The following is a 22321-nucleotide window of genomic DNA, read 5'->3' as shown; positions in this document are numbered from 1 at the left end:
AGATTAGCTTCAAGAGAATCAAAGAGTTTGCTTGTATGCGGCCTTGTGGTTTATTCCCTGGCATCACCTCTAAAACAGAAACAACAAAAAGAGTCAAAGAGGCCAAGAAAGAGCATAGTTGAAACCAGTAGGAATAGGTGGCTGGTTGTTGAAGCTGTGTGATGGATATATGAGGATTCATTGTACTGTGCTTTTTACTTTTGTGTACGTTTAACATTTTCCAGAATTAAAATTCTTTTTTAATAAATTTATTTATTTATTTATTTATTTTTGGCTGCGTTGGGTCTTCGTTGCTGCACACGGGCTTTCTCTAGTTGCAGTGAGTGGGGGCTACTCTTCGTTGCGGTGCACGGGCTTCTCATTGCAGTGGCTTCTCTTGTTGTGGAGCACAGCCTCTAGGTGCACGGGCTTCAATAGTTGTGGCACGTGGGCTCAGTAGTTGTGGCTCGCGGGCTCTAGAGCACAGGCTCAGTAGTTGTGGCTCACAGGCTTAGTTGCTCCGTGGCATGTGGGATCTTCCCGGACCAGGGCTCGAACCCATGTCCCCTGCATTGGTAGGCGGATTCTTAACCACTGCCCCACCAGGGAAGTCCTTGCAGGCGGATTCTTAACCACTGTGCCACCAGGGAAGTCCCCAGAATTACAGTTTAAAAAAAAAAACCATTTAAAAACATAAAAAAGAGCTTTGTGGGTCAGTGTCTATCGCAAGATCTGGTTTAGAGAAGGAAATATCTCGATCTCTGGAACGCAGTGACCTTTTGACCTATTTGGATATACGTCTTTAAGGATATACTGTACATCAGATCGCTTTGTACACTGATCTGAGAAAAATAGTTTCAAGGCTCAAAACAACCAAATATATCCAATAGTACATGATTAAATCACAATAGCTTAACAATTCTTCATTGGACACCGTGGTAAAACACATTCGTTTGTACTGAGATTTACATGACTGAAGCAGATTTAAACATTATTCTCTCTTAACAATACCTGCCTTGAAGCCAATAGCCCTGAACTATTAGGCATTAACCGGCATCTTCTGACTGTCCCCTTATGTGAGATCATGTTGGCCCACCAGTCAGCTCTGACCAGTAGTCCTGCAGCTGCACCTCTCCTAGACACATCCAGCCTCCTTTTGTCTTAAAGTGTCCCTCACATGGGTACTTCACTGTCCTACCCAGTGGTCTTTTACCAGCTAGGTTTTCCTAGATTCTAACTCAGGGCCTCTTGAGGCCCATTTCAGTGTGATATATTTTTTATAGACAGGCAATCAGAGCTGTCAAAAAGCAGAACTAGAGAAAGGGTCTCGATTTCCAAGGAAAGTATTGTGTAAGGCTTGCAGCTTATTCAACCTGTCTCACCAAATAGGGCTGTCCTTAAACCTAATATGAGAAACAGACTGATGGACACATTTGGACATTTGTCTGTCCCTTACTTTACTAATATCAGGGTCACAATCACATGAACTGACTGTCCTTCATGGCTATTATTATTATTTTTTTAATGTATTTTTTTAAACGCATTGTTTACTTTGTTTATTTATTTATTTATTTATTTTTGGCTGTGTTGGGTCTTTGTCTCTGTGCGAGGGCTTTCTCTAGTTGTGGCAAGCGGGGGCCACTCTTCATCGCGGTGCGCGGGCCTCTCACTATCGCGGCCTCTCTTGTTGCGGAGCACAGGCTCCAGACGCACAGGCTCAGTAGTTGTGGCTCACAGGCGTAGTTGCTCCGCGGCATGTGGGATCTTCCCAGACCAGGGCTCGAACCCGTGTGCCCTGCATTGGCAGGCAGACTCTCAACCACTGCGCCACCAGGGAAGCCCCATGGCTATTATTAATTGGGCCCTTGTGATAAGGCATGCATTGCCCTTAGTATTTAACAAATGTTACACAATCAGTCCTCAGGGCTACCCTTTGAGGGTGACTATTTTCCCCACTGTCAGGAGATTGAGGTCAGGAAATTGAGACCTGCAGAGACTTACAGTTGGTAAGTGCAGAGGCATATTTGAATATAGGTCTGTCGGACTTAGAAGCCCACAGTCTTTCTACAATAGAATTCTGCCTCACCATCAACCAAAATGAACAAGTGGGAATCTAACCTCTTGTTAAATCTCTGCGAGGAAACTGGCCCACAACTGGCCTTGGTCACCTTTCTGTTGCCTAATATACACTCAATAATGATAAATCTCTTTGCCTAAATAACAGCATTATAATCGTTTAATTTCCTGTTAGGAATCTGGAGGCATATAAAGGTCAAGGGACTTTTTCAAGCCTGTATGTTGAGTAAGAGAGAACTCTGCTGTTTTTTTTCTCCTCTATTTAATAAATACTTCAACTAGCAGATGAAATTTCAGTTATTCTGGATTCTGCCAAGAAAGCTGAGCCATTAATTTGGGTAAAGAATTCCAGGATCAGATACACTAAAAAGAAAAGTCTATTGTCTTCTAAAATCCCCAAATGGATTGCCCTGTAACCTTCTATATTTTAAAAATTAGCTATACAGAACAACCACCTAAGATTCTGGGAAGGAGCCTGGGTATATGTATTTTTTTTTATTTTGTAATTTATTTAATTTTATTATACAAGTTAACACATATTAAATATACAAAAGTTATTGAAATACAGAAAAGAATACAGAAAAGTAAAACCATAATTCTACCACCCAGAGAGGAACACTATTGACATTTTGTTATATATATCCTTCCAAAGAGTTTTCTATGCATATTACAATATATTCATATTTGCTTTTTAAATCAATATGGAATCATATTTTATATATTTTTAATTAATCATGCCTCTCTATGGGTATATGTATTTTTAAACAAATTCCAAAGTGAAATTTAAGAACCACTGATCTTATGAAGGAGTCAGAAATTGTATTAGTTATCTATTGCTTCCTAACAAATTACTCCAAAACGTAGCAACTTAACACAATAATCATTTATTATCTCATAGTTTCTGTGCATGAAGAATCCATGTGTGGCTTAGCTGGATGTTTCTGGCTTAGGGTCTCTCTCAAAGCTGCAATTAAGGTGTCAGTGGGGCTGCAATCATTTCCAGGCTCAAGTGGGAGAGAATCTTTTTCCAAGTTCACTCATATGGCTGTTAGCAGGATTCAGTTTCTTATAGGCTGATGTACAGATGGTCAGAGGCCTCCCTCAGTTTTTTGCCATGTGAACCTCTCCATAGGACAGTTCACATCATGGTGGATGGCTTCTCTGAGTGAGTGAAGGAGAGACCAGGAGAGAGCAAGCAAAATGGAAGCTACAATCTTTTTGTAACCTAATCTTGGAAATGACGTCCCATCTTTCTTGCTTTAGTCTATTCATTAGAAGGGAGTCACTAGGTCCAATCCACCCTAGAGGAGAGGAAATTACACAAGAGCATGAATACCAGGCAGAGATCTTTGGGGGCCATATTAGAGGCTGCCTATCACAGGGATGTAAACAAAGAATTAAAAAACAAGGCGGTAATACATGTGTACCAGGAGAGGTTAGATTCAATGATATCCCAGGAGCAACTAGTACACCCAATATCTAGATTTTGATTTCTAAATACCATTCCAGGACTCCTTGAAGAAATGGAGAAATGGCTGACTCTAATGCTGGGGCAGGAAAAGTACAAGGTCAGCCTGCAGCCTCTTGTAGTTCAAAAAAAAAATGATGATCAAAAAGCAAAAAAGGAGGGACTTCCCTGGCGGTCCAGTGGTTGAGACTCTGCACTCCCAATGCAGAAGCAGTTCGATTCCTGGTCGGGGAACTAAGATCCCACATGACGCACAGCGCAGCAATAAATAAATAAATTAATTAAATTAAATTAAAAAAAGCAAAAACGACACATGAGCCAACCTAAGAGAGCTTCCAATGGTCAAGCTAGAACAATTTGAGCAGCAAAATAAAAATCATATATAGAATATAAAATGAAGTATAAAATAAATATACATGCATATTTATAAATAAATTATTGAATACAAATAAATAAATGGGGGTTGGGGAGAGAGACGAATCTTCTTTACAGAAGAATTCCAAATAATTTGTATAGATATTCTACTCCAGGGGGTGAAGCTTAATCTCTTACTCTCCTTCAGTGTGGGCTGGATTTAATGACTTGCTTCCAGAGACTATGGAAGGAGGGGAAAAATGCCACTTTACAGTGGAGAAACTAGCCAACACTACCATGGTCCAGGTGATGGGGGTTAACATCAGCAGTAATTAAGTCGTCATGTACCCCTGATATGATGTGCTGAGAAGGGCATTCCACCCATACGGTATTTTCCCCAAAATTTATAATCCCAGTCTAATCATGAGAAAAAACATCCGACAAATTCAAATTGAGGAACAGTATACAAAATACCTGACCAGACTCCTCAAGACTGTCGTGGTCACATCAAGGTTATGAAAAACAAGGAAAGACTGAGAAACTCTGACAGACCAGAGCAGTCTAAAAAGACATGATGACTAAATGCAATGTGGCACCTTGGATTGAATTCTGGAACAGAAAAAGAATTAGTAAAAACTGAGTTAAGTCTGGAATTTGTACCAGTGTTGGCTCCTTAGTTTTATAAATGTATTATGATAATGTAAGACGTTAGCATTAGGGGAAACTGGGTGAGGAGTACACAGGAACTTTTTGTACTATCTTTGCAAACTTTTCTGTAAATCTAAAGTTATTCCAAAATAAAGTTGATTAAAAACAAAAAGTAAAGCATCCTACTTATAATTTCAAAAGTGTGATGACTGGAAGATTTCCCCCTAGGTTTGCTTCTGGCTGAGCACATTTCAAACTCTCTTTCTCTTCCACCAGCTAAATACTTCTAGTGCTAGGTGCCACGGGACACATCCATTTGTGAGATGGAATAAAGCACGGCTAGGAGTATTCCTGGAAGCCATTCCAACACCGGGAGAGTCAGCAATAACTTAGGGAAGTGGCTCAAATTCATCTCAACTCTTTTTCCCTCACCTAGGTTCCCCAAATGCCCACGGCCACTCCAGGGTACCTAGGATGAAGGGAAATGTGAAGGAAAGGAAATTGGAACGGAAAAAACCCTTAACCAATCCCCGTTGAGGAGAACTTTAAGACATCTTCCTTTGAAAAAGAGTCGAAAGCTACATGTGATAAGGTGAAATCGGTGCTAGGGGCCCACCTTGGGTCTTGGAAAGACCTGTTGCAGGTCATGGGGCCCGGGCAGATGCTTCATTAGCTTAGCATAGCTCCACCCTGGAAAGATCTCAGGAGAAACAGGTGAACTTTGTCAGAAATGCCGCCATGCTTTGCCCCGCCCCTTTAGCTCAGGAGATGCTGCTTTCATCTCAGCCCAAGCATTAACTCCTTCCGGACGTGCTGAGAACCCGGGGCAGGCTTAGGCAGGTCTCCCAGGCCCCTCCATTATAACATTTGGTTATATAAGTTATTTGTTGTTAGCCTGTAGGCTCACTGAGGGCGTGGTTCAAAGCTTTTTAAAATCTTTGTACTGTCATAGTGGGCCCCGACAAGCCCTTGTTGAGTAAATGAATTAATGCTCTTGCTGAAGGAGGGAAGCCCTTGCCAGGGAGAGACTGCGGGTCCCAGGATAAGAACATCGGCGCTCCACTGTGTGCAGACTGACCTCTGGGATCAATTACAATGGGAGGGTAAGAGATGCAGCTAATCAAGCCAATCAGCAACAGCCCCTTGAAAGGCCATACAGAAATAGGTTTCTCATTCTACCTGTGAATCTTTTATCAGTACTACACACGTTACCATGCTTACTATATTGTTAGCTATAAATGTAATGATCATATTTTCATGACAGAATGATTTGCAATCCAGAGTGTCCTAGGATATTCAGCTATTAAAAACCATGTGTCGCAATGGATCAGACTAAACAGATGCTGGAACTGAAGACTCAGTAAAGTAAAATCCTCATCCATCAGGCACTTTGTACAACCCCACACCCTCACTCTCCCTAAAGACAAACACACCGGGGATACGAAGTCTGTAAAAGGCAGCATAAGATAAGCCGGGTGAGCACAAGTCCCTACAGCGCGGGATGAAAGAGCTCCACACTGGTTAGCTTAACAAGGGCTTAAGATTCACAGCTTCTTTCAAGGTAATGCACACTTGCGGCTACATTCATTATGTGGTTCTCCCTACACGCCTAGAGCTTGAGGTTTACAAGGCACTTCCCAGAGCAGGGAAGTGAAGACGGAAAGCGAGGTCCACGAGCAAGCGCACGCCCCCGCCGAGCCCCGCGCGTGCGCACACTGCGAAAGGCCGCGCCAGGCGCTTCCGGCGGTCATCTGGCTTTCCGCTCCCGCTCTCAGTGCCCGCCTCAGGGCCGGAGGAAACCGCTGATTGGTCAGCCTGGCCCGGGCTTGGGGCGGAGATCGGGTGATTGGCAGCAACGCCGCGAGTCAGCCAAGCTGGAAGCCGGAGTTGCTGCAAGGGGCTCCTGGCTGCCGCGCGGCCGAGGTAAAGTGGGGCTAGCGACTCTGGAAAGCGGTTGGCGTGGGGTTGAGGAGGCGCCCCCGGGCCAGACGGCGGTGGGAAACCCTGGTGACAGTCAGGGTAGGCGCTGAGGGAGCTGGGCTCGGGCTTGCGGGGAGGCCGGTGGGCTCCGCGGGCCGGTTGGGTGTCTGCGCCGCGGCTGGAGGGAGGCGGAGAGGATCTGGGGCAGCCGGGGTGGCTGAGGACCCGGGTGGGGCTGGAGCTCTGGCGGAGCAGAGGGAATTTGGCCGACTTGCCCCGAAGGCTGGCATTCACCGCCCCCCTCCCCCCGCCCTCGGGCTTCGGTCGGTCGTCCGGAGCCCGCAGTTGGCCCGCCGGAGGTCTGGGAGGCCCTTGGCTGCGGTTCCCGTGGGTGTTGCTCTTTCCCGGGACCGGCGGCCGGACTTGGCGGGCGCATCTCCCGGCCAGGCCTCGGGGATTCGGAGGGAGGAGCACGCCTCCCGGGCGGCTGGGGAGGGTTAACCAGCCTCCGCTGGCCGGCATTACTGTTTCACTTTCTGCCGCCCAGGACTTTCCCAATGTCTTACGGACCAGGACCAGGATTTGCATTAAGCCCCAAGGGGGAAAAAAAATCGACCTTTGGACATTTAAAAACACATTTTATTATGGAAATCTGCAAATTCTACAGAAGTCGAGAGAATAGTGTAAAGAACTCGGTGTACCCATCACTCAATTTCACCAATTCAACAAGTATCATTAAATGGCCAGGCTTGCTCCCTCTCCCCGGGTTATTTTGAAGTGTATCCCAGACATATCTTTTCACCTCTTTTACATATTTCTCATGATCAGTAATCATACTTCTTTTCCAGTCATTTGCTTTCTAGAGAGGTTGAGTAAAATGAGGCACACTTGAAGGCGTAGACAGCGTTAATTTAGTTTGCGCTGCAAGAATGTGGGCAGTTCTCTGACGGTGCGGTTTCATTACCTGGTGCTCAGCTTTTCAGAATCAGTGAAAACAAAGGTGCCAAATAATCTAGTTTTGTCTGTAGCTTTACTGCTTTTGAGTAGCATTATGTATTGATTATTTATTAAAATCTTTTTTGTATTGATAATTTATATTTACCGAGTTTTTGGTATGTATGAAGCACTGTGAAATTGTTTCCACCTCTTCATTTAACTTTTACAACAGCTGTGTGAAGTAGGTATTATCCCATTTTACAGGTGAGGGGAAAAGAGGCTTAGAGAGGTTCAGCAATTTGCCTGCAATCACACTGATGTAAGTGGCAGGGGGCTGTAATTTAGGATGCTGACCCTGGTCACTGCAAAGTTCTTGCTCTTTTAACCGTAATTGAATGTCCTAAGAATTGTGGAGTAAATTAACTGCTGTGGGAAATTCTGTTGAGCTACAAATCCATAATGGGGGGAGAAAAAAAAAAAAAAACCCTGGGTATTTATGCGTACAGTAGTAAGATAGGTATTTTTATTTCTTTGAAACAATAAAAGGTTAATACAATTGAATTTAAAGTTATGAGCAAAGTATATAAGTGTAGTTCAGTAAATAGAATTTAAAACATTTATTTTATAGAATATGTCCAGTTAAAGAGGAAGGGAAAAGGGAAAAAATTATGTATCAATGAATAATCTCTACCTCTTTCGGCACTTAGCATATACTGGCAATGTATACTGGATACTTTAATCTGTATCCCTCATCTTTTCTATCTTATATTATTTCTTAGAGAGCATCTTCATCTTCCAGTAGTTTTAGAGGAGTAAGGACTAGAAGGAGACAGCTGGGCTTGTTCGGAGGACAGCAGAGAAGACCTGTTAAACTGGAGTTTAGGATTCCTACTGTAGGGGAGTAGTTCAAAAGTCTAGAAGTAAGGTTAGACTCACACATGGAGGAACTTGAGTGCCAAGTTTAAGGAGTTTGAATTTGAGCAAAGAAGTGACATGATCACAGTCTCATAAGAAGATAGTGAGCTGGCTCTGTCAAAAATGGCTTCACCTGAGATGTGAAGCAATTAGTGAATTAACCTGGTGGAAATAGAAGTTGGTAACTGGTGAATGTATGGATATAAGGAAAGGAGTGGAGAAAAAAAAAATACTCTGAAGGAGAGGAAGAGGGACTTCGCTGGCGGTCCAGTGGTTTAGACTCTGCACTCCCAATGCAGGGTACAGGGTTTCCATCCCTGGTCGGGGAACTAAGATCCCACATGCCGCATGGTGCAGACAAATTAAAAAAAAAAAAAAAAGGGGAAGAGACAGTGTGGTACAGTGGTGCAGCAGGTTCTGAAGTGCTGATAAACTTCGGTTTCTACCCCTTTGTTTTCTTGGGCAGTCTTGGTGATGAGTGTTATTACTATATAGCTGCTTTTTGAAATGTTAACTACTCAGCTGTTCATCTGTTCTTTTATGTTTATTTACTGTTGACACAACTTACACAAATTAGATAAACAAAAAGTGATACTGTAATCTCACCATGTAATGATACAGAAGTGCATAAATATAAAGAAGAAAAGGTAGAGAATTCCATCACCAAGCCTCAGACACAAGCAATGTTAAGATTTGGTATCTTTTCAAATCTTTTCTTCTGTGTACATGTGTACATAAAATATCTATTTCACCACTATTTCTATGCTTTGTTTTATTTTTTAAAAACAGAATCACATATGTGTTAGTCATTTAGATTTTTATCATGAAATCCTTTCATGTATAGCTTTTTGTTTTAATGGCCATAAACTTAGAATGGGTATGTTGAATTTAACTATTTCCTTATTGATGGACATTTAGTTTGCCTCTAGAGTTTCTCTTTTACAACTAATACTTCAGTAACTACCCTTACTAGCTTTTAAAAACTAAACATCTTTCTTGAAACTAACACAACATTGTAAATTAACTATACTTCAATTAAAAAAAAAAGTATTGTTAAAACTTGAAAAAAAGTAAACACCTTTACTTATGAAGGTATAATTTACTGAATTTTTCCATGAGGGAATTTTTTATACACATAATATGTAGGGGACAGTAATTATTACACAACTTATAAAAATCACGTTTATAGTGAATTTTCATCAATTTGCTTGGCCCACGGAAGCACTTTTAGTTAGTGAAAAATATTATTGACTTCCAAGTAGTGTGAGTGTTTTTTTCTACTGATGTCCAGGACCACTTAAGATATTTGAGCAGTCTTTTCGAAAGATTGTTTTAAAATTGATGCCAGAATACTTAATTCATTTGCATGGGAATACTTAAAATAACACTATAAGGAAATTCCTATCTCATTCACAGGAGGGTTATATGTCAGAGATCCTCACATGAAAATGGCACATCTTTAGTTCAAATGGAAATATAAAGCTACCTCTAACCTCTTTTATAGCATACGGAGAGAAAGTTAACTTCTAAAAATGTTACAGAAAATGTCCTTTAGAAGTTTAGTTTCATATCTATAGCCCATTAACTTGAAAGAATTTTCATCAAGTTTTAATTAGATTATGTTTGTAGGTTTCTTATCTAAACAGATTTTTTGTTTGTTTTTGAGAGAGGTAGTACAGGTCATGAGATTTATTCATTTGTGGACTGAAAAAAGTTAAACTTATATGTCAGACTCTGTGCTAGGTACTGGGAATGTAGCAGTGTACTTAATTTGCATGAATAGTATGGAATATTAATTCAGAATATTGCCAGTAAATTGTACCCATAGGTTGAGTACTATGTCATTGTTTTATAGTGTGGTAAGTGTTCTGACTTAAAGTCTCAGCCCAGACTGACTTGAAGTATAGCAGTGGTCACTAGACTTGAATTTCAAGTTTAATTTCCAGAAAGTAGGGTAGGGCTTTGACAACTTTTTATTATAAGTAAGCATTAAAATAAAAAAATCAAAAATAACATTCATCTACTGTCCCCACATCCTAAAAGAAAAAACATTTTCATACCAAAAACGTAAGAAGGACATATTCTCAAAATAAAGGACAGTAACTTTAAATTGAATAAGTTTTTGGTTTTGTTTTTTACTTCATGGTCCTTATTTTTCTTTTGCATCATTGTTTGCAGCCAGAATGTAGACTGTCATTTGGGATGCACTAATATGGTTTACCTGATCTCTTAGTTTTCTGAGAACAGGAAACCTTATTCCAATAATTTAGCCAACCAAATAACTAAGAATGTTCTATTAATCTTTTTAGACTCCTCCGACCCCAGAATGAAATGGTCACACTCTTCTGTTATATTGTAAAGATAATTAAATGACCATTTCCTTGAATAGTTCCAAAAGACCTTATAAAAATAAGCCTCACGTACTGTTGTAGCTTTTAAAGTTTTTGGAATTTTAAGTTTAATGACAACTTTGGTATCACTGCTAACAGGTTTATTGTGAAACTATTGCTAATAACTTTTTTTTATTATAAGTATCTCAAAAACATACACTGCATTAGTTGAAACAATATTATGTTGTATTATCTTTGATTTGACTGCTATACACTTTAATTGGTCTACCTGCACACACATAGTTTCATAATATTTGTGGCGGGAAAAGAAAGTCTGTTTTCACAGTTTACCTGTTTCTCCTTTACTCTTGGTTTTCGCTTCTCCTGCCTTGCCAGCTACCCCACCACGATATTTCTATATGTCTGGTCTACGCTAGAGTAGACTCGACTATAGGCCTATACCGTCATCATATAATCCTAGAAGTTAAATTTTACAAACACACACACATATACATACATAAAGAACCTAGAAAACAAAGTGCAGCCTGATTCTTAGCTATCTTTTTTAAACCTTTTTTCTTGTGAGGTATAACATACACAAAGTGTAACGCAGAAAGATGCACAGACATAAGTATACAGCTCAATAAATGATCACAAAGCAAATATCCATGCAGAGACCACCCAGTTTAAGAAATAGAAAGTTGTCTGCCCTCCATAGAGCTCCTTTATACTCCCTTCCAACTCTTACCCACCCCATCCAAAGGTAACCACCATTGTAACTTCTTAGACTACAGGTTTGTTTTGCCTTTTATGATTTTCTTCATGCCTTTAAGATCTATAGTGATGTCCCCTTTTTCATTCCTGATACTGGCAAAGTGCCTTTTCTCTCTCTCCGCAGTAAATCTCATTAGAGGTCAGTTCTTTTTATTAGTCTTTTCAAGGAACCAGCTCTTGGCCTGGTTATACTTCTCTGCCTTAATAGTTCTCTGATGCTTTCAAATAGTTGATTTTAAAAATTTTGTCCCCTAGTTTACTTGTCCTCAGTGAGAGGAGGGTTTGTCTGAAATTACCTAGTTCACCTATAAATAGAAGTAAAAGTCCTCTTAAGATATCTGTTTGAAATTGAGACAGTATAGAAAAGGCACTGGCTTGGGGCTTAGATGCCTTTCATTTAATATTCACATATTAACTGAGCAACTGTTATATCCTATATGTTGTGCTACATGCTGGGGTCACTGTGATAAATAAGATAGTCTTTGCACTTACGGTGATTGAAGTGCAGTGGAGGAGGTAAGCAGTTTAGGTACATTGTTTTAACACACTATGTAAGAGAATACATACAGGAGGGCCCTAATCCTGGTTGCTCAGGAAAACCCTCTTTATGACCAAATCATAAAGGACCTACTTTGGTATTGAGAATGGATAGAAAGGGATAGCAAAATCAGGGGAGAGGGTGGTGCAAATAGTCTAGTTAATAGATTTTTACAATAGTATAGACTTAGAAGAGCAGTATGGGCAATGGAAATGGAATCTGATATATTTAGGAGGGAAAATAGAACTTGATTGTAGAAAATGAAAGAGAAAGAAGGAATAACTGACTAGGTGTGCCATTTTCTGAGGCAGGGAACATATAAGCAACAGATTTAGGAGGAAAGTTAAGGAGCTCAGTTTCAGATTTCTTTGGTTTAAAAGAAGATGGGAGAAACCAGAAGGTAGCATGTGATTGAATTTAACAGGGGAGAGGAAAGAGAATCCATGTAATACAGGGTGGAGCTGATGTAATGAGACCTGTGGGTTGGGGGTGGGGGGGTATAATCCTGAGCACTTAGTTGGAAGGAGGGACAGGAGAGAATGGGGGACAGACTTAGAGAGACAGAATAGGTGTGGATGCAGAGATGCTGTGTGTATGGCATGTGGCGTGGCAGGATGTTGAGGGATTTTCTGTCAGAAGACTTCTCTATTATTTAAAGTAGTAAGCTGGGTCATATGCCGAGAAATGATGGAGCAAGGGTTAGAGAGATTTGGGTAGCATGGAGAATGCTTGAAATAGCTGCTCTGGAGAATGGAAGAGTGGGAAGAGCAGAAAATAAGATTTTCCTGAATGCTAGGCAGCAGTGAAGGCCCAGTTGAGACCAGAGGTAGTACATTTGTAGCAACATCAAAATGTGAGATACAGTCATTTTTCTACAGCCCAATTGTAGGAAGTGTAGGCTTGTGGACTCATCAAGTTCTGGCTTGTAGAATAAACAAAACAGTAGAAAAAGGAGTTGAAAATACTAACAAAGCAGTGGTTCAAGTGATTTGGGGCTTCATGAGGTAGAAGAAAGTGAAAGTGGGAAGGGATTGATTAGGTCGACGGAAAGTGCAGGGGAGGAGACTGAAGGTCTCAGTATGGTCCAAGGAGTGTCTGAGTGAAAGCTGCAAGGTGAGATATTTGGTTTATGTAACTTTGATTTTTTTTTTTTTTTTTTTTTTTTGGCTGCGCCAGGTCTTAGTTGCGGCATGTGGCCTTCTTAGTTGTGGCGGCATGCGGACTGTCAGTTGCAGCATGCATGCAGGATCTAGTTCCCCTACCCGAGATCGGACCCGGGATCGAACCCGGGCCCCCAGCATTGGGAGTGTGGAGTCTTACCCAGTTGACCACCAGGGAAGTCCCTAGATTTTGTTTTTAAATGAAAATTAAAACATGTATTTTTGTAGCATTGTCTAAACAGTACAAACCATACAAAGAAAAATTTACTTCTGCCCACTCTGGCCAGTTTCAAGAGTTTGATGTATATCTTTTCATAAATGAAAAGGTCGAAGATTTTTTCTTTGTTTTACAGAAATGAAATCATACTTAGTATATTACTCTTCCTGTATCATATATATACCATCAAGTCATTACATAGACTGTAAGTCACTTTTTTTTTTTTTTTTTTTAATTTTATTTATTTATGGCTGTGTTGGGTCTTCGTTTCTGTGCGAGGGCTTTCTCTAGTTGCGGCAAGTGGGGGCCACTCTTCATCACGGTGCGCAGGCCTCTCACTATTCGCGGCCTCTCTTGTTGCGGAGCACAGGCTCCAGACTCGCAGGCTCAGCAATTGTGGCTCACGGGCCTAGTCACGCCGCGGCACGTGGGATCTTTCCATACCAGGGCTCGAACCCGTGTCCCCTGCATTGGCAGGCAGATTCTCAACCACTGCGCCACCAGGGAAGCCCTGTAAGTCACTTTTAATAGATGCATAAAGTTTGTAATATGCATATACAGTAATTTATTTAACAGGTGTTTTATTGGTGAACATTTAAAGTTGATCCTAGTTTTGTGAGTAGAAAAAGCACTGCAGAAAATATCTTTATATATATTCTTTATGTATAATGCTTTCATTTCTGCAAAAGAAATTCCTGAAAGTTGCATAACTTGGTCAAAGGCTCTGTGTGTTTTTAAAACTTTTATTTGAAGCATAACTTACATTAAGAAGAGTATCTTGGTAAGCTTTCACAGAGTAAACACGTGCAAGTATCTGTCTATGTCAAGAAATAGAACACTGCAGCATCCTCAGAAATCCCTCTCAGGCCTCCTACCAGTGACCACCTCTGTCTCCAACAATTAAAAACAAAACAAAACAAAACAAAAAAAACTAAGTTTAAATTTTAAAAAGAATTCATAATCTATGATGAGATAGCTTTCACTTTTACCTGTTTTAGATCTTTATGTAAATAGACTCAAACAGTGCTCTGTTGGATGCGTCATCTCTGTGAATATTATGATCACCTCTAGCACCAGCAAGAATATATGTTTATTGGTGTACTAGTGCTTATGAGGCCGAAGTGCAGAATTCCATTTAGGAAAGGACTTGGAGTAGAGAAGAAGACTCAGTTGAAAGTCATAGCTGAGCGATAGGGAATGATTCAAGTGTCCTTAAGTCAACCCTAATGAGGGACAGAGGGTGGTAAAGCAGTGCTTCCTAAGGAGAGCTTTTTTTTTTTTTTTTAAATGAAGGTATAATTTACATACAGCAAAATTCACTCCTTTTGGCAGGCATTTCTTTGAACACAGTCATGTAACCACCACCACAATCAAGATGTAGACTACTTCCATTTTTCCAAAACCTCCCTTGTGCTTTGCTGTAGTTAATAACCCTGGTGACCACTGCTCTGTTTTGTTGTCACTTTAGTTTTGCCTTTGAGGGAGGGTTTTTCAAAGAGCTTAGAGCAGTTATTGATTGGAAAGAGCCTTGATACAAAGTGGGAGAGAACAAGCAAGCACAGGACCCTTTGAGAAGGCTTTGAAGCAGCATTCTAAAGGGACAGCCAAATTTCAGTTCAGCGAGGGAGGGGATGCTTACCTTCAAACAGGGTTCCAGAGAGCACAGTGGAGAAGTTTGGAGGAAAGGGTAACTAGCAGGCCACCGACTATGTGACCTCTCCTCTGTGTTTTCTGTTTATCAGTAACAAGAACCATTCCCCTTATTGAAATTTCCGGGTTTTTTTTTTTGGTTTTTTGTTTATTTTGGTGGCAATACCTCTCTCATTTTTCTATTACCTCTTTGATCATTTTTTTCCCAGTGACTCTTGTTTTCTCTGCTTGATGCGCAAGTATTTCTTGAGGCTTCTATTCTGGCTTCATTTCTTACTCTGTTTGAGTTAGCCCATTCATCTTAGGTTGCATCTCCATTTTCTAAGCCAGTGCTTCCTAATCTTTATCTCTAGCGCAGACTCCTTCCTGGCAAGAATAATTTTTAAAAATAATTAAAAAAAAAACTATTCACTTAAAAAACGAGCGAAAGGGACTTCCCTGGTGGTCCACTGGTTAAGACTTCGCCTTCCAATGCAGGGGATGCGGTTTCCATCCCTGCTCGGGTAGCTAAGATCCCACATGCCTCAAGGCCAAAAAACCAAAACATAAAACAGAAGCGGTATTGTAACAGATTCATTAAAGACTTTAAAACTGGTCCACATCAAAAGAAATCTTAAAAAAAAAAAAAAAAACGAGCGAAAGACACTTCTTAATGGAAGGTATCAAAATGTCCCTAAAACCTGTGGAGAAGCTACTAAAATTGCTAAAATTAAAAAGACTGACAATACCAAGTATTCACTGTTGACAATACCAAGAATTATAGACCAACTAGAGCTCTTGTATATACCTGCTTACGGGAGTGTAATTGGTACAACCACTTCAGAAAATTGTTAGTTTCTACAGATTTTTAAAAGATTTATATATCTATATAATCTATATATAGATAGATATATATAGATATATAATCTATATATACATTTTATGTTTATATATAAATATAAAATATATGTATTATATAAATATATATAATATATATTATATAATAAAATAATATATATTATATATAATATATTACATATATAATATATTATATATATTATATAATATATATTGTCTACTGGGTGTCTTTCCATATATATAATATATATGTTATATGTTGTATATATGTATACAATATATATTGTATATATGTACAATATATACAATATATATGTATGTATACATATATTGTATATATGTATATATTACATATATATTACATATATACTACATATATGTAATATATATTACATATATACAATATATATGTATAATATATTGTATATATGTATAATATATATTATAATATATATTATATATTATTATATATAAATTAATATACTATATAATATATATAATATATATTATATATTATAATATATAATATATATTATAATATATAATATATGTTGTCTACTGGGTTCTTTCCATATATAATATATAATATAATTATATATATATTATATATAATTATATAATATATAATATATATTATATAATATATAATATATTATATATTATTATTTATATATAAACATAAAATATATATATATAGATTATATATGTTTATATATATACATATATAATCTATATATATATATTTTATGTTTCTGGAATTCCTTTGTATATATCTGCAGTTCTGCTGCAGATTATCTATCTATAGATAGATAATCTATATATCTAATCTATATAATCTATCTATATAATATAGATATGTATAGATATATCTATATATATAATCTTATGATCTAGCAGTTTTACTTCTGGGTATAGACTCGAGAAATTAGTTCTTTTTTCATTTTTGGCTGTGCCGCGCAGCATGTGGGATCTTAGTTCCCCGACCAGGGATGGAACCCACGCCCCCTACAGTGGAAGCGTGGAGTCTTAACCACTGGACCGCCAAGGAGGTCCCAAGAGAAATTAGTTCTTCTTCTTTTTTTAATTAATTAATTAATTTTTGGCTGTGCTGGGTCTTCATTGCTGTGCGTGGACTTTCTCTAGTTGTGGTGAGCGGGGGCTATTCTTCGTTGCGATGTGCGGGCTTCTCATTGCGGTGGCTTCTATTGTTGCGGAGCACAGGCTCTAGGAGCGTGGGCTTCAGTAGTTGTGGCTCATGGGCTCAGTAGTTGTGGCACACGGGCTTAGTTGCTCTGCCTGTGGGATCTTCCCGGACCAGGGCTCGAACCTGTGTCCCCTGCATTGGCAGGTGGATTCTTAACCGGTGCACCACCAGGGAAGTCTGAGAAATTAGTTCTTATGTGTACCTTGCTATGTTATGTGTATGAATTGTTTCAGCAACTTTATGGTAGCTAAAAAATGGAAACAATCCAAATGTTCATGAACAGTAAGTTGGGTAACACAACATTGTACATCAACTGTACTCCAATAAAGTAAAACAAAAAAAACAAACAAAAAAGCCCCCAGTAAACTGGGCAAGTAAATTGTGGTATAGTACCACAACAAAATACTGCACATACTGTGCAATACTGTGAAAAAGAATTGTGATTCACAAATTATATGCATAAATGTCACAGACAATGTTGAGTGACAGATGTCAGACACAGAAGAGTACATACAGCTTGCAAAAGTGATAGGCTGTAAAAATTAGAGTAGTAGTTAGATAGGTGAGGCATGGATATCGACTGGGTAGAGGCCCAAGGGAGCTCTTGGGGTTCTTCAAATGTTTCACATTCTTGATCTGGATGGAGGTTCCACAGGTTTATACATATATAAAAATTCATCAAGCTGGACATACTTAAAATTTGTGCACTTGCCTGTGTAAGTTATATCTCAAGTTTTAAAAAAGTGATAGGTTTTCCAATTACATAAAACCATCCTTTTTCTCTGACCAGTTTTTTGTCAGTCATCTCCAGCTTATTTTTGGTCCTTTGCACTTTTTATTCCCGTTACCTGTCAGAATATTCAGTCTTATAGGCAATTATAGATCTTGGTAATATTAAAATATATGTCTCACCGAAGTTCTAGTCCCAACCATTTCTTAGTTATCAATAAATCATATGTTCTTGTCAGCACTTAGAACTCTTTCATTGCATACTTTGATCTGTCCTTAGGGCTGGGCTCTTTCTAGTTCATGTTTCACCCAGTGTCTGGCATATTTGTGGCAACTTTATCCGCACCCCCCCCCCATTCTTTGTAATTCTTCATCAAGTTCTCCTCAAAGTGTAGACCACAAACGTTATTTCTGGTCCACAAAGGGATAAGCCTATATCAGAATGTAAATCAAGTATATCACTAAGTACAGGGGTCCGCAACCCCTGAGCCGCGGACCGGTGCTCGTCCACGGTGTGTTAGGAACCAGGCCGCACGGCAGGAGGCGAGCGAGTGGAGCCTCATCTGCCGCTCCCCATCGCTCGCATTACCGCCTGGACCATCCCCCACCCCGTCCGTGGAAAAACTGTCTTCCAGGAAACCGGTCCCTGGTGCCAGAAAGGTTGGGGACTGCTGACTAAGTACTGCTTTTTTTTTTTTTTTTTTTAAAGTCTTCCTTGACAAGGAAGCAGCACATTGATTTATAGTCTGGTGTAAACTTGTCATGTTGGAGACCAACACTTCAGGTAAACTGGTTTATGCCATATGAGTTCATAATTCTATCAGATATACAGTATATTGACGGGGAGGTGAGGAGGGTGAGTGGCAGGGGTTATAGTGCCAGTGAGTGTGGTTTGTCATTATTTTTGACCTTCTGGCCTCTGAATTCCTGTTTTATGTTTCCAGAATTCCTTTATGATTTTGGTGGGAGCCAGAATCGGCTTGTAACTATAGCCAGGTAGATTCGGCCAAGCAAATGCCGCCAGTATGGACAGCACCTCAGAAGCCAGTGGGACAGGAAAGTGGCAACTGGTAGATTCTGTCAGGGGTGGCAGTAGCAGTTGCAGTGGTGTCTTCCAAGACCAGTTCTGCTGCAGTTTTGGATGTCTTTCCTGGCTGTGTAGCCTATAAGTGTCTTCTAAGATTGTTGTCTACTGGGTGTCTTTCCATAAATATATTTTCTACTTATGTCAGCCACAGTAGGTTTTTGTTGCTTCCAAGGTAGAACCCTGACTGGAAAAGAACTACTTAAAAAAATAAAAAAAATTGTACCATTAGTTTATTTAAAGGTGATCACAAGTAAATTTTTTTTCTTTTTTTTTTTTTAAATTTGTTTATTTTGGCTGTGTCGGGTCTTAGTTGAAAATTTTTTTCCTTAAGTAAATTTATTCACACAAAGGTTTAAGATGTAGACTAAACTTACTTTGTGAGATGTGTCGTAGACAGTAAAGATTCTAAATAATAATTATTTCACTTCAGTATTTACATTTTAAAATTTCAGTGTACTTTATGGACCATGTGCTGCTGTGTATGCCTGAAGTACTTGAAATGCAAATTTGGAGAGACTTTGCCATCTAAATGCTTGGCTGGATTAAACGCCTAATTAGGATGGTTTTTCAACAGGTTGGAAGCATGCAGTCGGTGAGTGCTTGAAATTCATTTTTGAAATCCAGACATTGAGAATTTTTTCTGAGAAAAATGAATCTTATGTATATGGCCAACTTATGTAGTATTTAATTTGCTTACTATTTAAATCAGGGAAGTGAATCTTCACCCAGCATCCTAAGTAAGGGATGGGTTGGTTACATTGAAAACTTAACCAATATTCATGTGACTGTTAAAAGCAATGCATTTGCTATTAGTGAGGAAAAGGCTTAAATGTATATAGAAATCATTGAATAAAATATGTTTGACTAATGCTTGACAACTCTGAATGTTGTAGAACTGTTAATATTGAATGCTCTTATAATGTGGTTTATCACACAGCTGTTTAAAAGGTAAGTCATGTCTCCTAAAATATAACAACTATAGATACAAAGAAAAAAATTAGTGTAATATGGTTATTCTGTGCTAAAGATGTTCGGATCTTGACATTTTTAAAAGTATTTTCTACTAATACATAATTTTTTTTTTTCAGATCCAGTGTAAAGTTATTAGAGCAATACTTGTGCCAAGCATATTTTGTGGAATATTTGTTTCTCATTTTCACATTCAGTGTCATTGGTGACATGGAATTACGTTGTATTCATTAAAGATATAGGCAGGTTACATAATTTGAATATGAGTATACTTTTTAATGGACTACTTTTACTTTTTTGTTTTTATTTTGTGTCTCTTTGAATCTTGCTAAGAGAAGGTTGAACTTTTTGTTCCCGCAGTCACACAAAGTTCCATCTATTTTCTTTGGAGATAAAAAGCAAAGAACCAAATAACATTACCCCCCCCCCTTTCTTTTTAAAGATTTTTTTAAAAAATTAATTAATTAATTTATTTATTTATTTTTGGCTGTGTTGGGTCTTCGTTTCTGTGCGAGGGCTTTCTCTAGTTGCTGCAAGTGGGGGCCACTCTTCATCGCGGTGCACGGGCCTCTCACTATCGTGGCCTCTCTTGTTGCGGAGCACAGGCTCCAGACGCGCAGGCTCAGTAGTTGTGGCTCACGGGCTTAGTTGCTCCGCGGCATGTGGGATCTTCCCAGACCAGGGCTCGAACCCGTGTCCCCTGCATTAGCAGGCAGATTCTCAACCACTGCGCCACCAGGGAAGCCCTAAAGATTTTTTTTTGATGTGGACCATTTTTAAAGTCTTTATTGAATTTGTTACAATATGGCTTCTGTTTTATGTTTTGGTTTTTTGGCTGTGAGGCATGTGGGATCTTATCTCCCTGACTGGGGATCGAACCCGCACAGGGTTGGATTCGAAGACATTGGAAGACAAAGTCTTAACTACTGGATTGCCAGAGAAGTCCCTACCCTTTTTTATATTTACATAATTTTGAGTATTATCTTTCGGATAAACAATAGGAAAATGGTTTGTAAAGTTAATACTTTCATCTTTTTCAGTTACGTCTTCTCATGTTTTGAACTTCACTTAATGCAGTATACCACCTTTCTCAATTGCTGCTTACCATCATTTGGCTACACAGGGTAGATTAACATTTCAGTACTGACAGCAAAAGAATTTCTTTTCAGAAAGTCAGGAAGCTTTTGTTGCTAATGATTCCCCAAAAGTGAAACTTTACAGTTTATGATTGCTATTTATTTGCAATTTTAGTAAGAAGTATAGTTGAGTGGAAAGATTGTAGGTCTTGGATTCAAACAAACCGGGGTATGAAATTTATCTCTGCCAGTTAACTTTCTTCATCTACAAATTACAGGTAGGAAGAACTACTACTGCACAATGAACCTGTGGATTACACGGCAGTGTATGTAGAATACCTATCACAGTGGCCTGTATGTAGTGTAGGTACATTCAATGACGGTTAATTTCCTACTGTTTTGCTCTGTCATCCCCCTGCCCCCACCCCAAGTCAGGCAATGTGACCAGTGCTGATTGAGGCCAAAGTGCAGAATTTTGTTTCAGGAACAGATAACATACTTTATTTAGCTTAGTTTACTTATTTAGCTTTGTTCATTTTGAGCTGTAACACGGGTGCCTTTCATCAAAGAATGGACCAGGTAAGAGAGCATTAACTTGCTCCCAATATTGTAATCACAACTGAGGGCCTTTTCTACCAATAGATGGAAAGATCATTTTTTTCTGTAACATATAATCATCACCTCTAATCAGTTAACTGAAAATCTATATAAAAATAAATTTTCTCCTAACATTAAGCAATTTGACCCTTTGGAGTTATTTTCTATCTTAGTTTCTGGGATCTCTTAGCCTGCTGCTTAAGAGTAATCTGAATATAAAAAAAAAAAAAACTTTTTAGTTCCATCTTTCAATGATAAATACATATTTCTCACTGCTTTGATATATAAATGAACTTGGTACTATATTTGAATGTATTCAAGAGCAGAAAATGTCTTCATTCTTTGTATATTTTATATGCTTTAAAAAAAAAATGCAGGTTTTGAGATCTGCGTTTTGTTTTTGCCATTAGGCCAGCTGGCGATGATTAGCTCTTTGTATTTTACCGTACACATCAGCACCATCATAATAGCTATCACTGATTGGCTTAGTATGCCCAGTCTTTTACATGTATTTTGTGTGTTCACTAGAACAACACTTTTTTTTTTTTTTTAACAGATTAGAAACCTGAGGTTCAGAGTGTTTAACTGACTTGTGCAAAGTTACCTTACTAATAAGTGGCAGAGCTGTAATATGAACCCAATTTTGATTCCAAAATCCTCTTTTTAGTGTACTTTGCTACCTCGTATAATAGAAGGGGAAGAAGACAATATTTATTAAAGTCGTGTTATATTTAAATACCTTAACTCAGTTTTTTAAAAAAATTTATTTATTTTATTTTTGGCTACGTTTGGTCTTCATTGTTGCGCATGGGCTTTCTCTAGTTGCAGCGAGCGGGGGCTACTCTTCGTTGTGGTGC

At 38.9% G+C, this 22321-nt stretch overlaps 1 protein-coding gene across 4 annotated transcripts in view; it reads left to right on the top strand.

Moving 5' to 3' along the window:
- MTFR1 (mitochondrial fission regulator 1) overlaps positions 1 to 22321 on the top strand; it is an 86059-nt gene that overhangs the window by 5780 nt on the left and 57958 nt on the right. For 2 of the 4 annotated variants that reach the window (XM_059901836.1, XM_059901833.1), the window contains exons 1-2: positions 6360 to 6448; positions 19275 to 19414. In XM_059901836.1, coding sequence (XP_059757819.1) covers positions 19352 to 19414 — 63 coding nt within the window. In that variant the 5' untranslated portion in view covers positions 6360 to 6448; positions 19275 to 19351. The other 2 variants (XM_059901835.1, XM_059901834.1) reach the window with 2 other exon arrangements.

This window comes from Balaenoptera ricei, chromosome 17 (genome assembly GCF_028023285.1).
Source record: "Balaenoptera ricei isolate mBalRic1 chromosome 17, mBalRic1.hap2, whole genome shotgun sequence".
Classification (NCBI taxonomy): Eukaryota; Metazoa; Chordata; class Mammalia; order Artiodactyla; family Balaenopteridae; genus Balaenoptera; species Balaenoptera ricei.
Note: the sequence above shows the minus strand (reverse complement) of the source record. Positions and strands in the feature narration are given on the sequence as shown.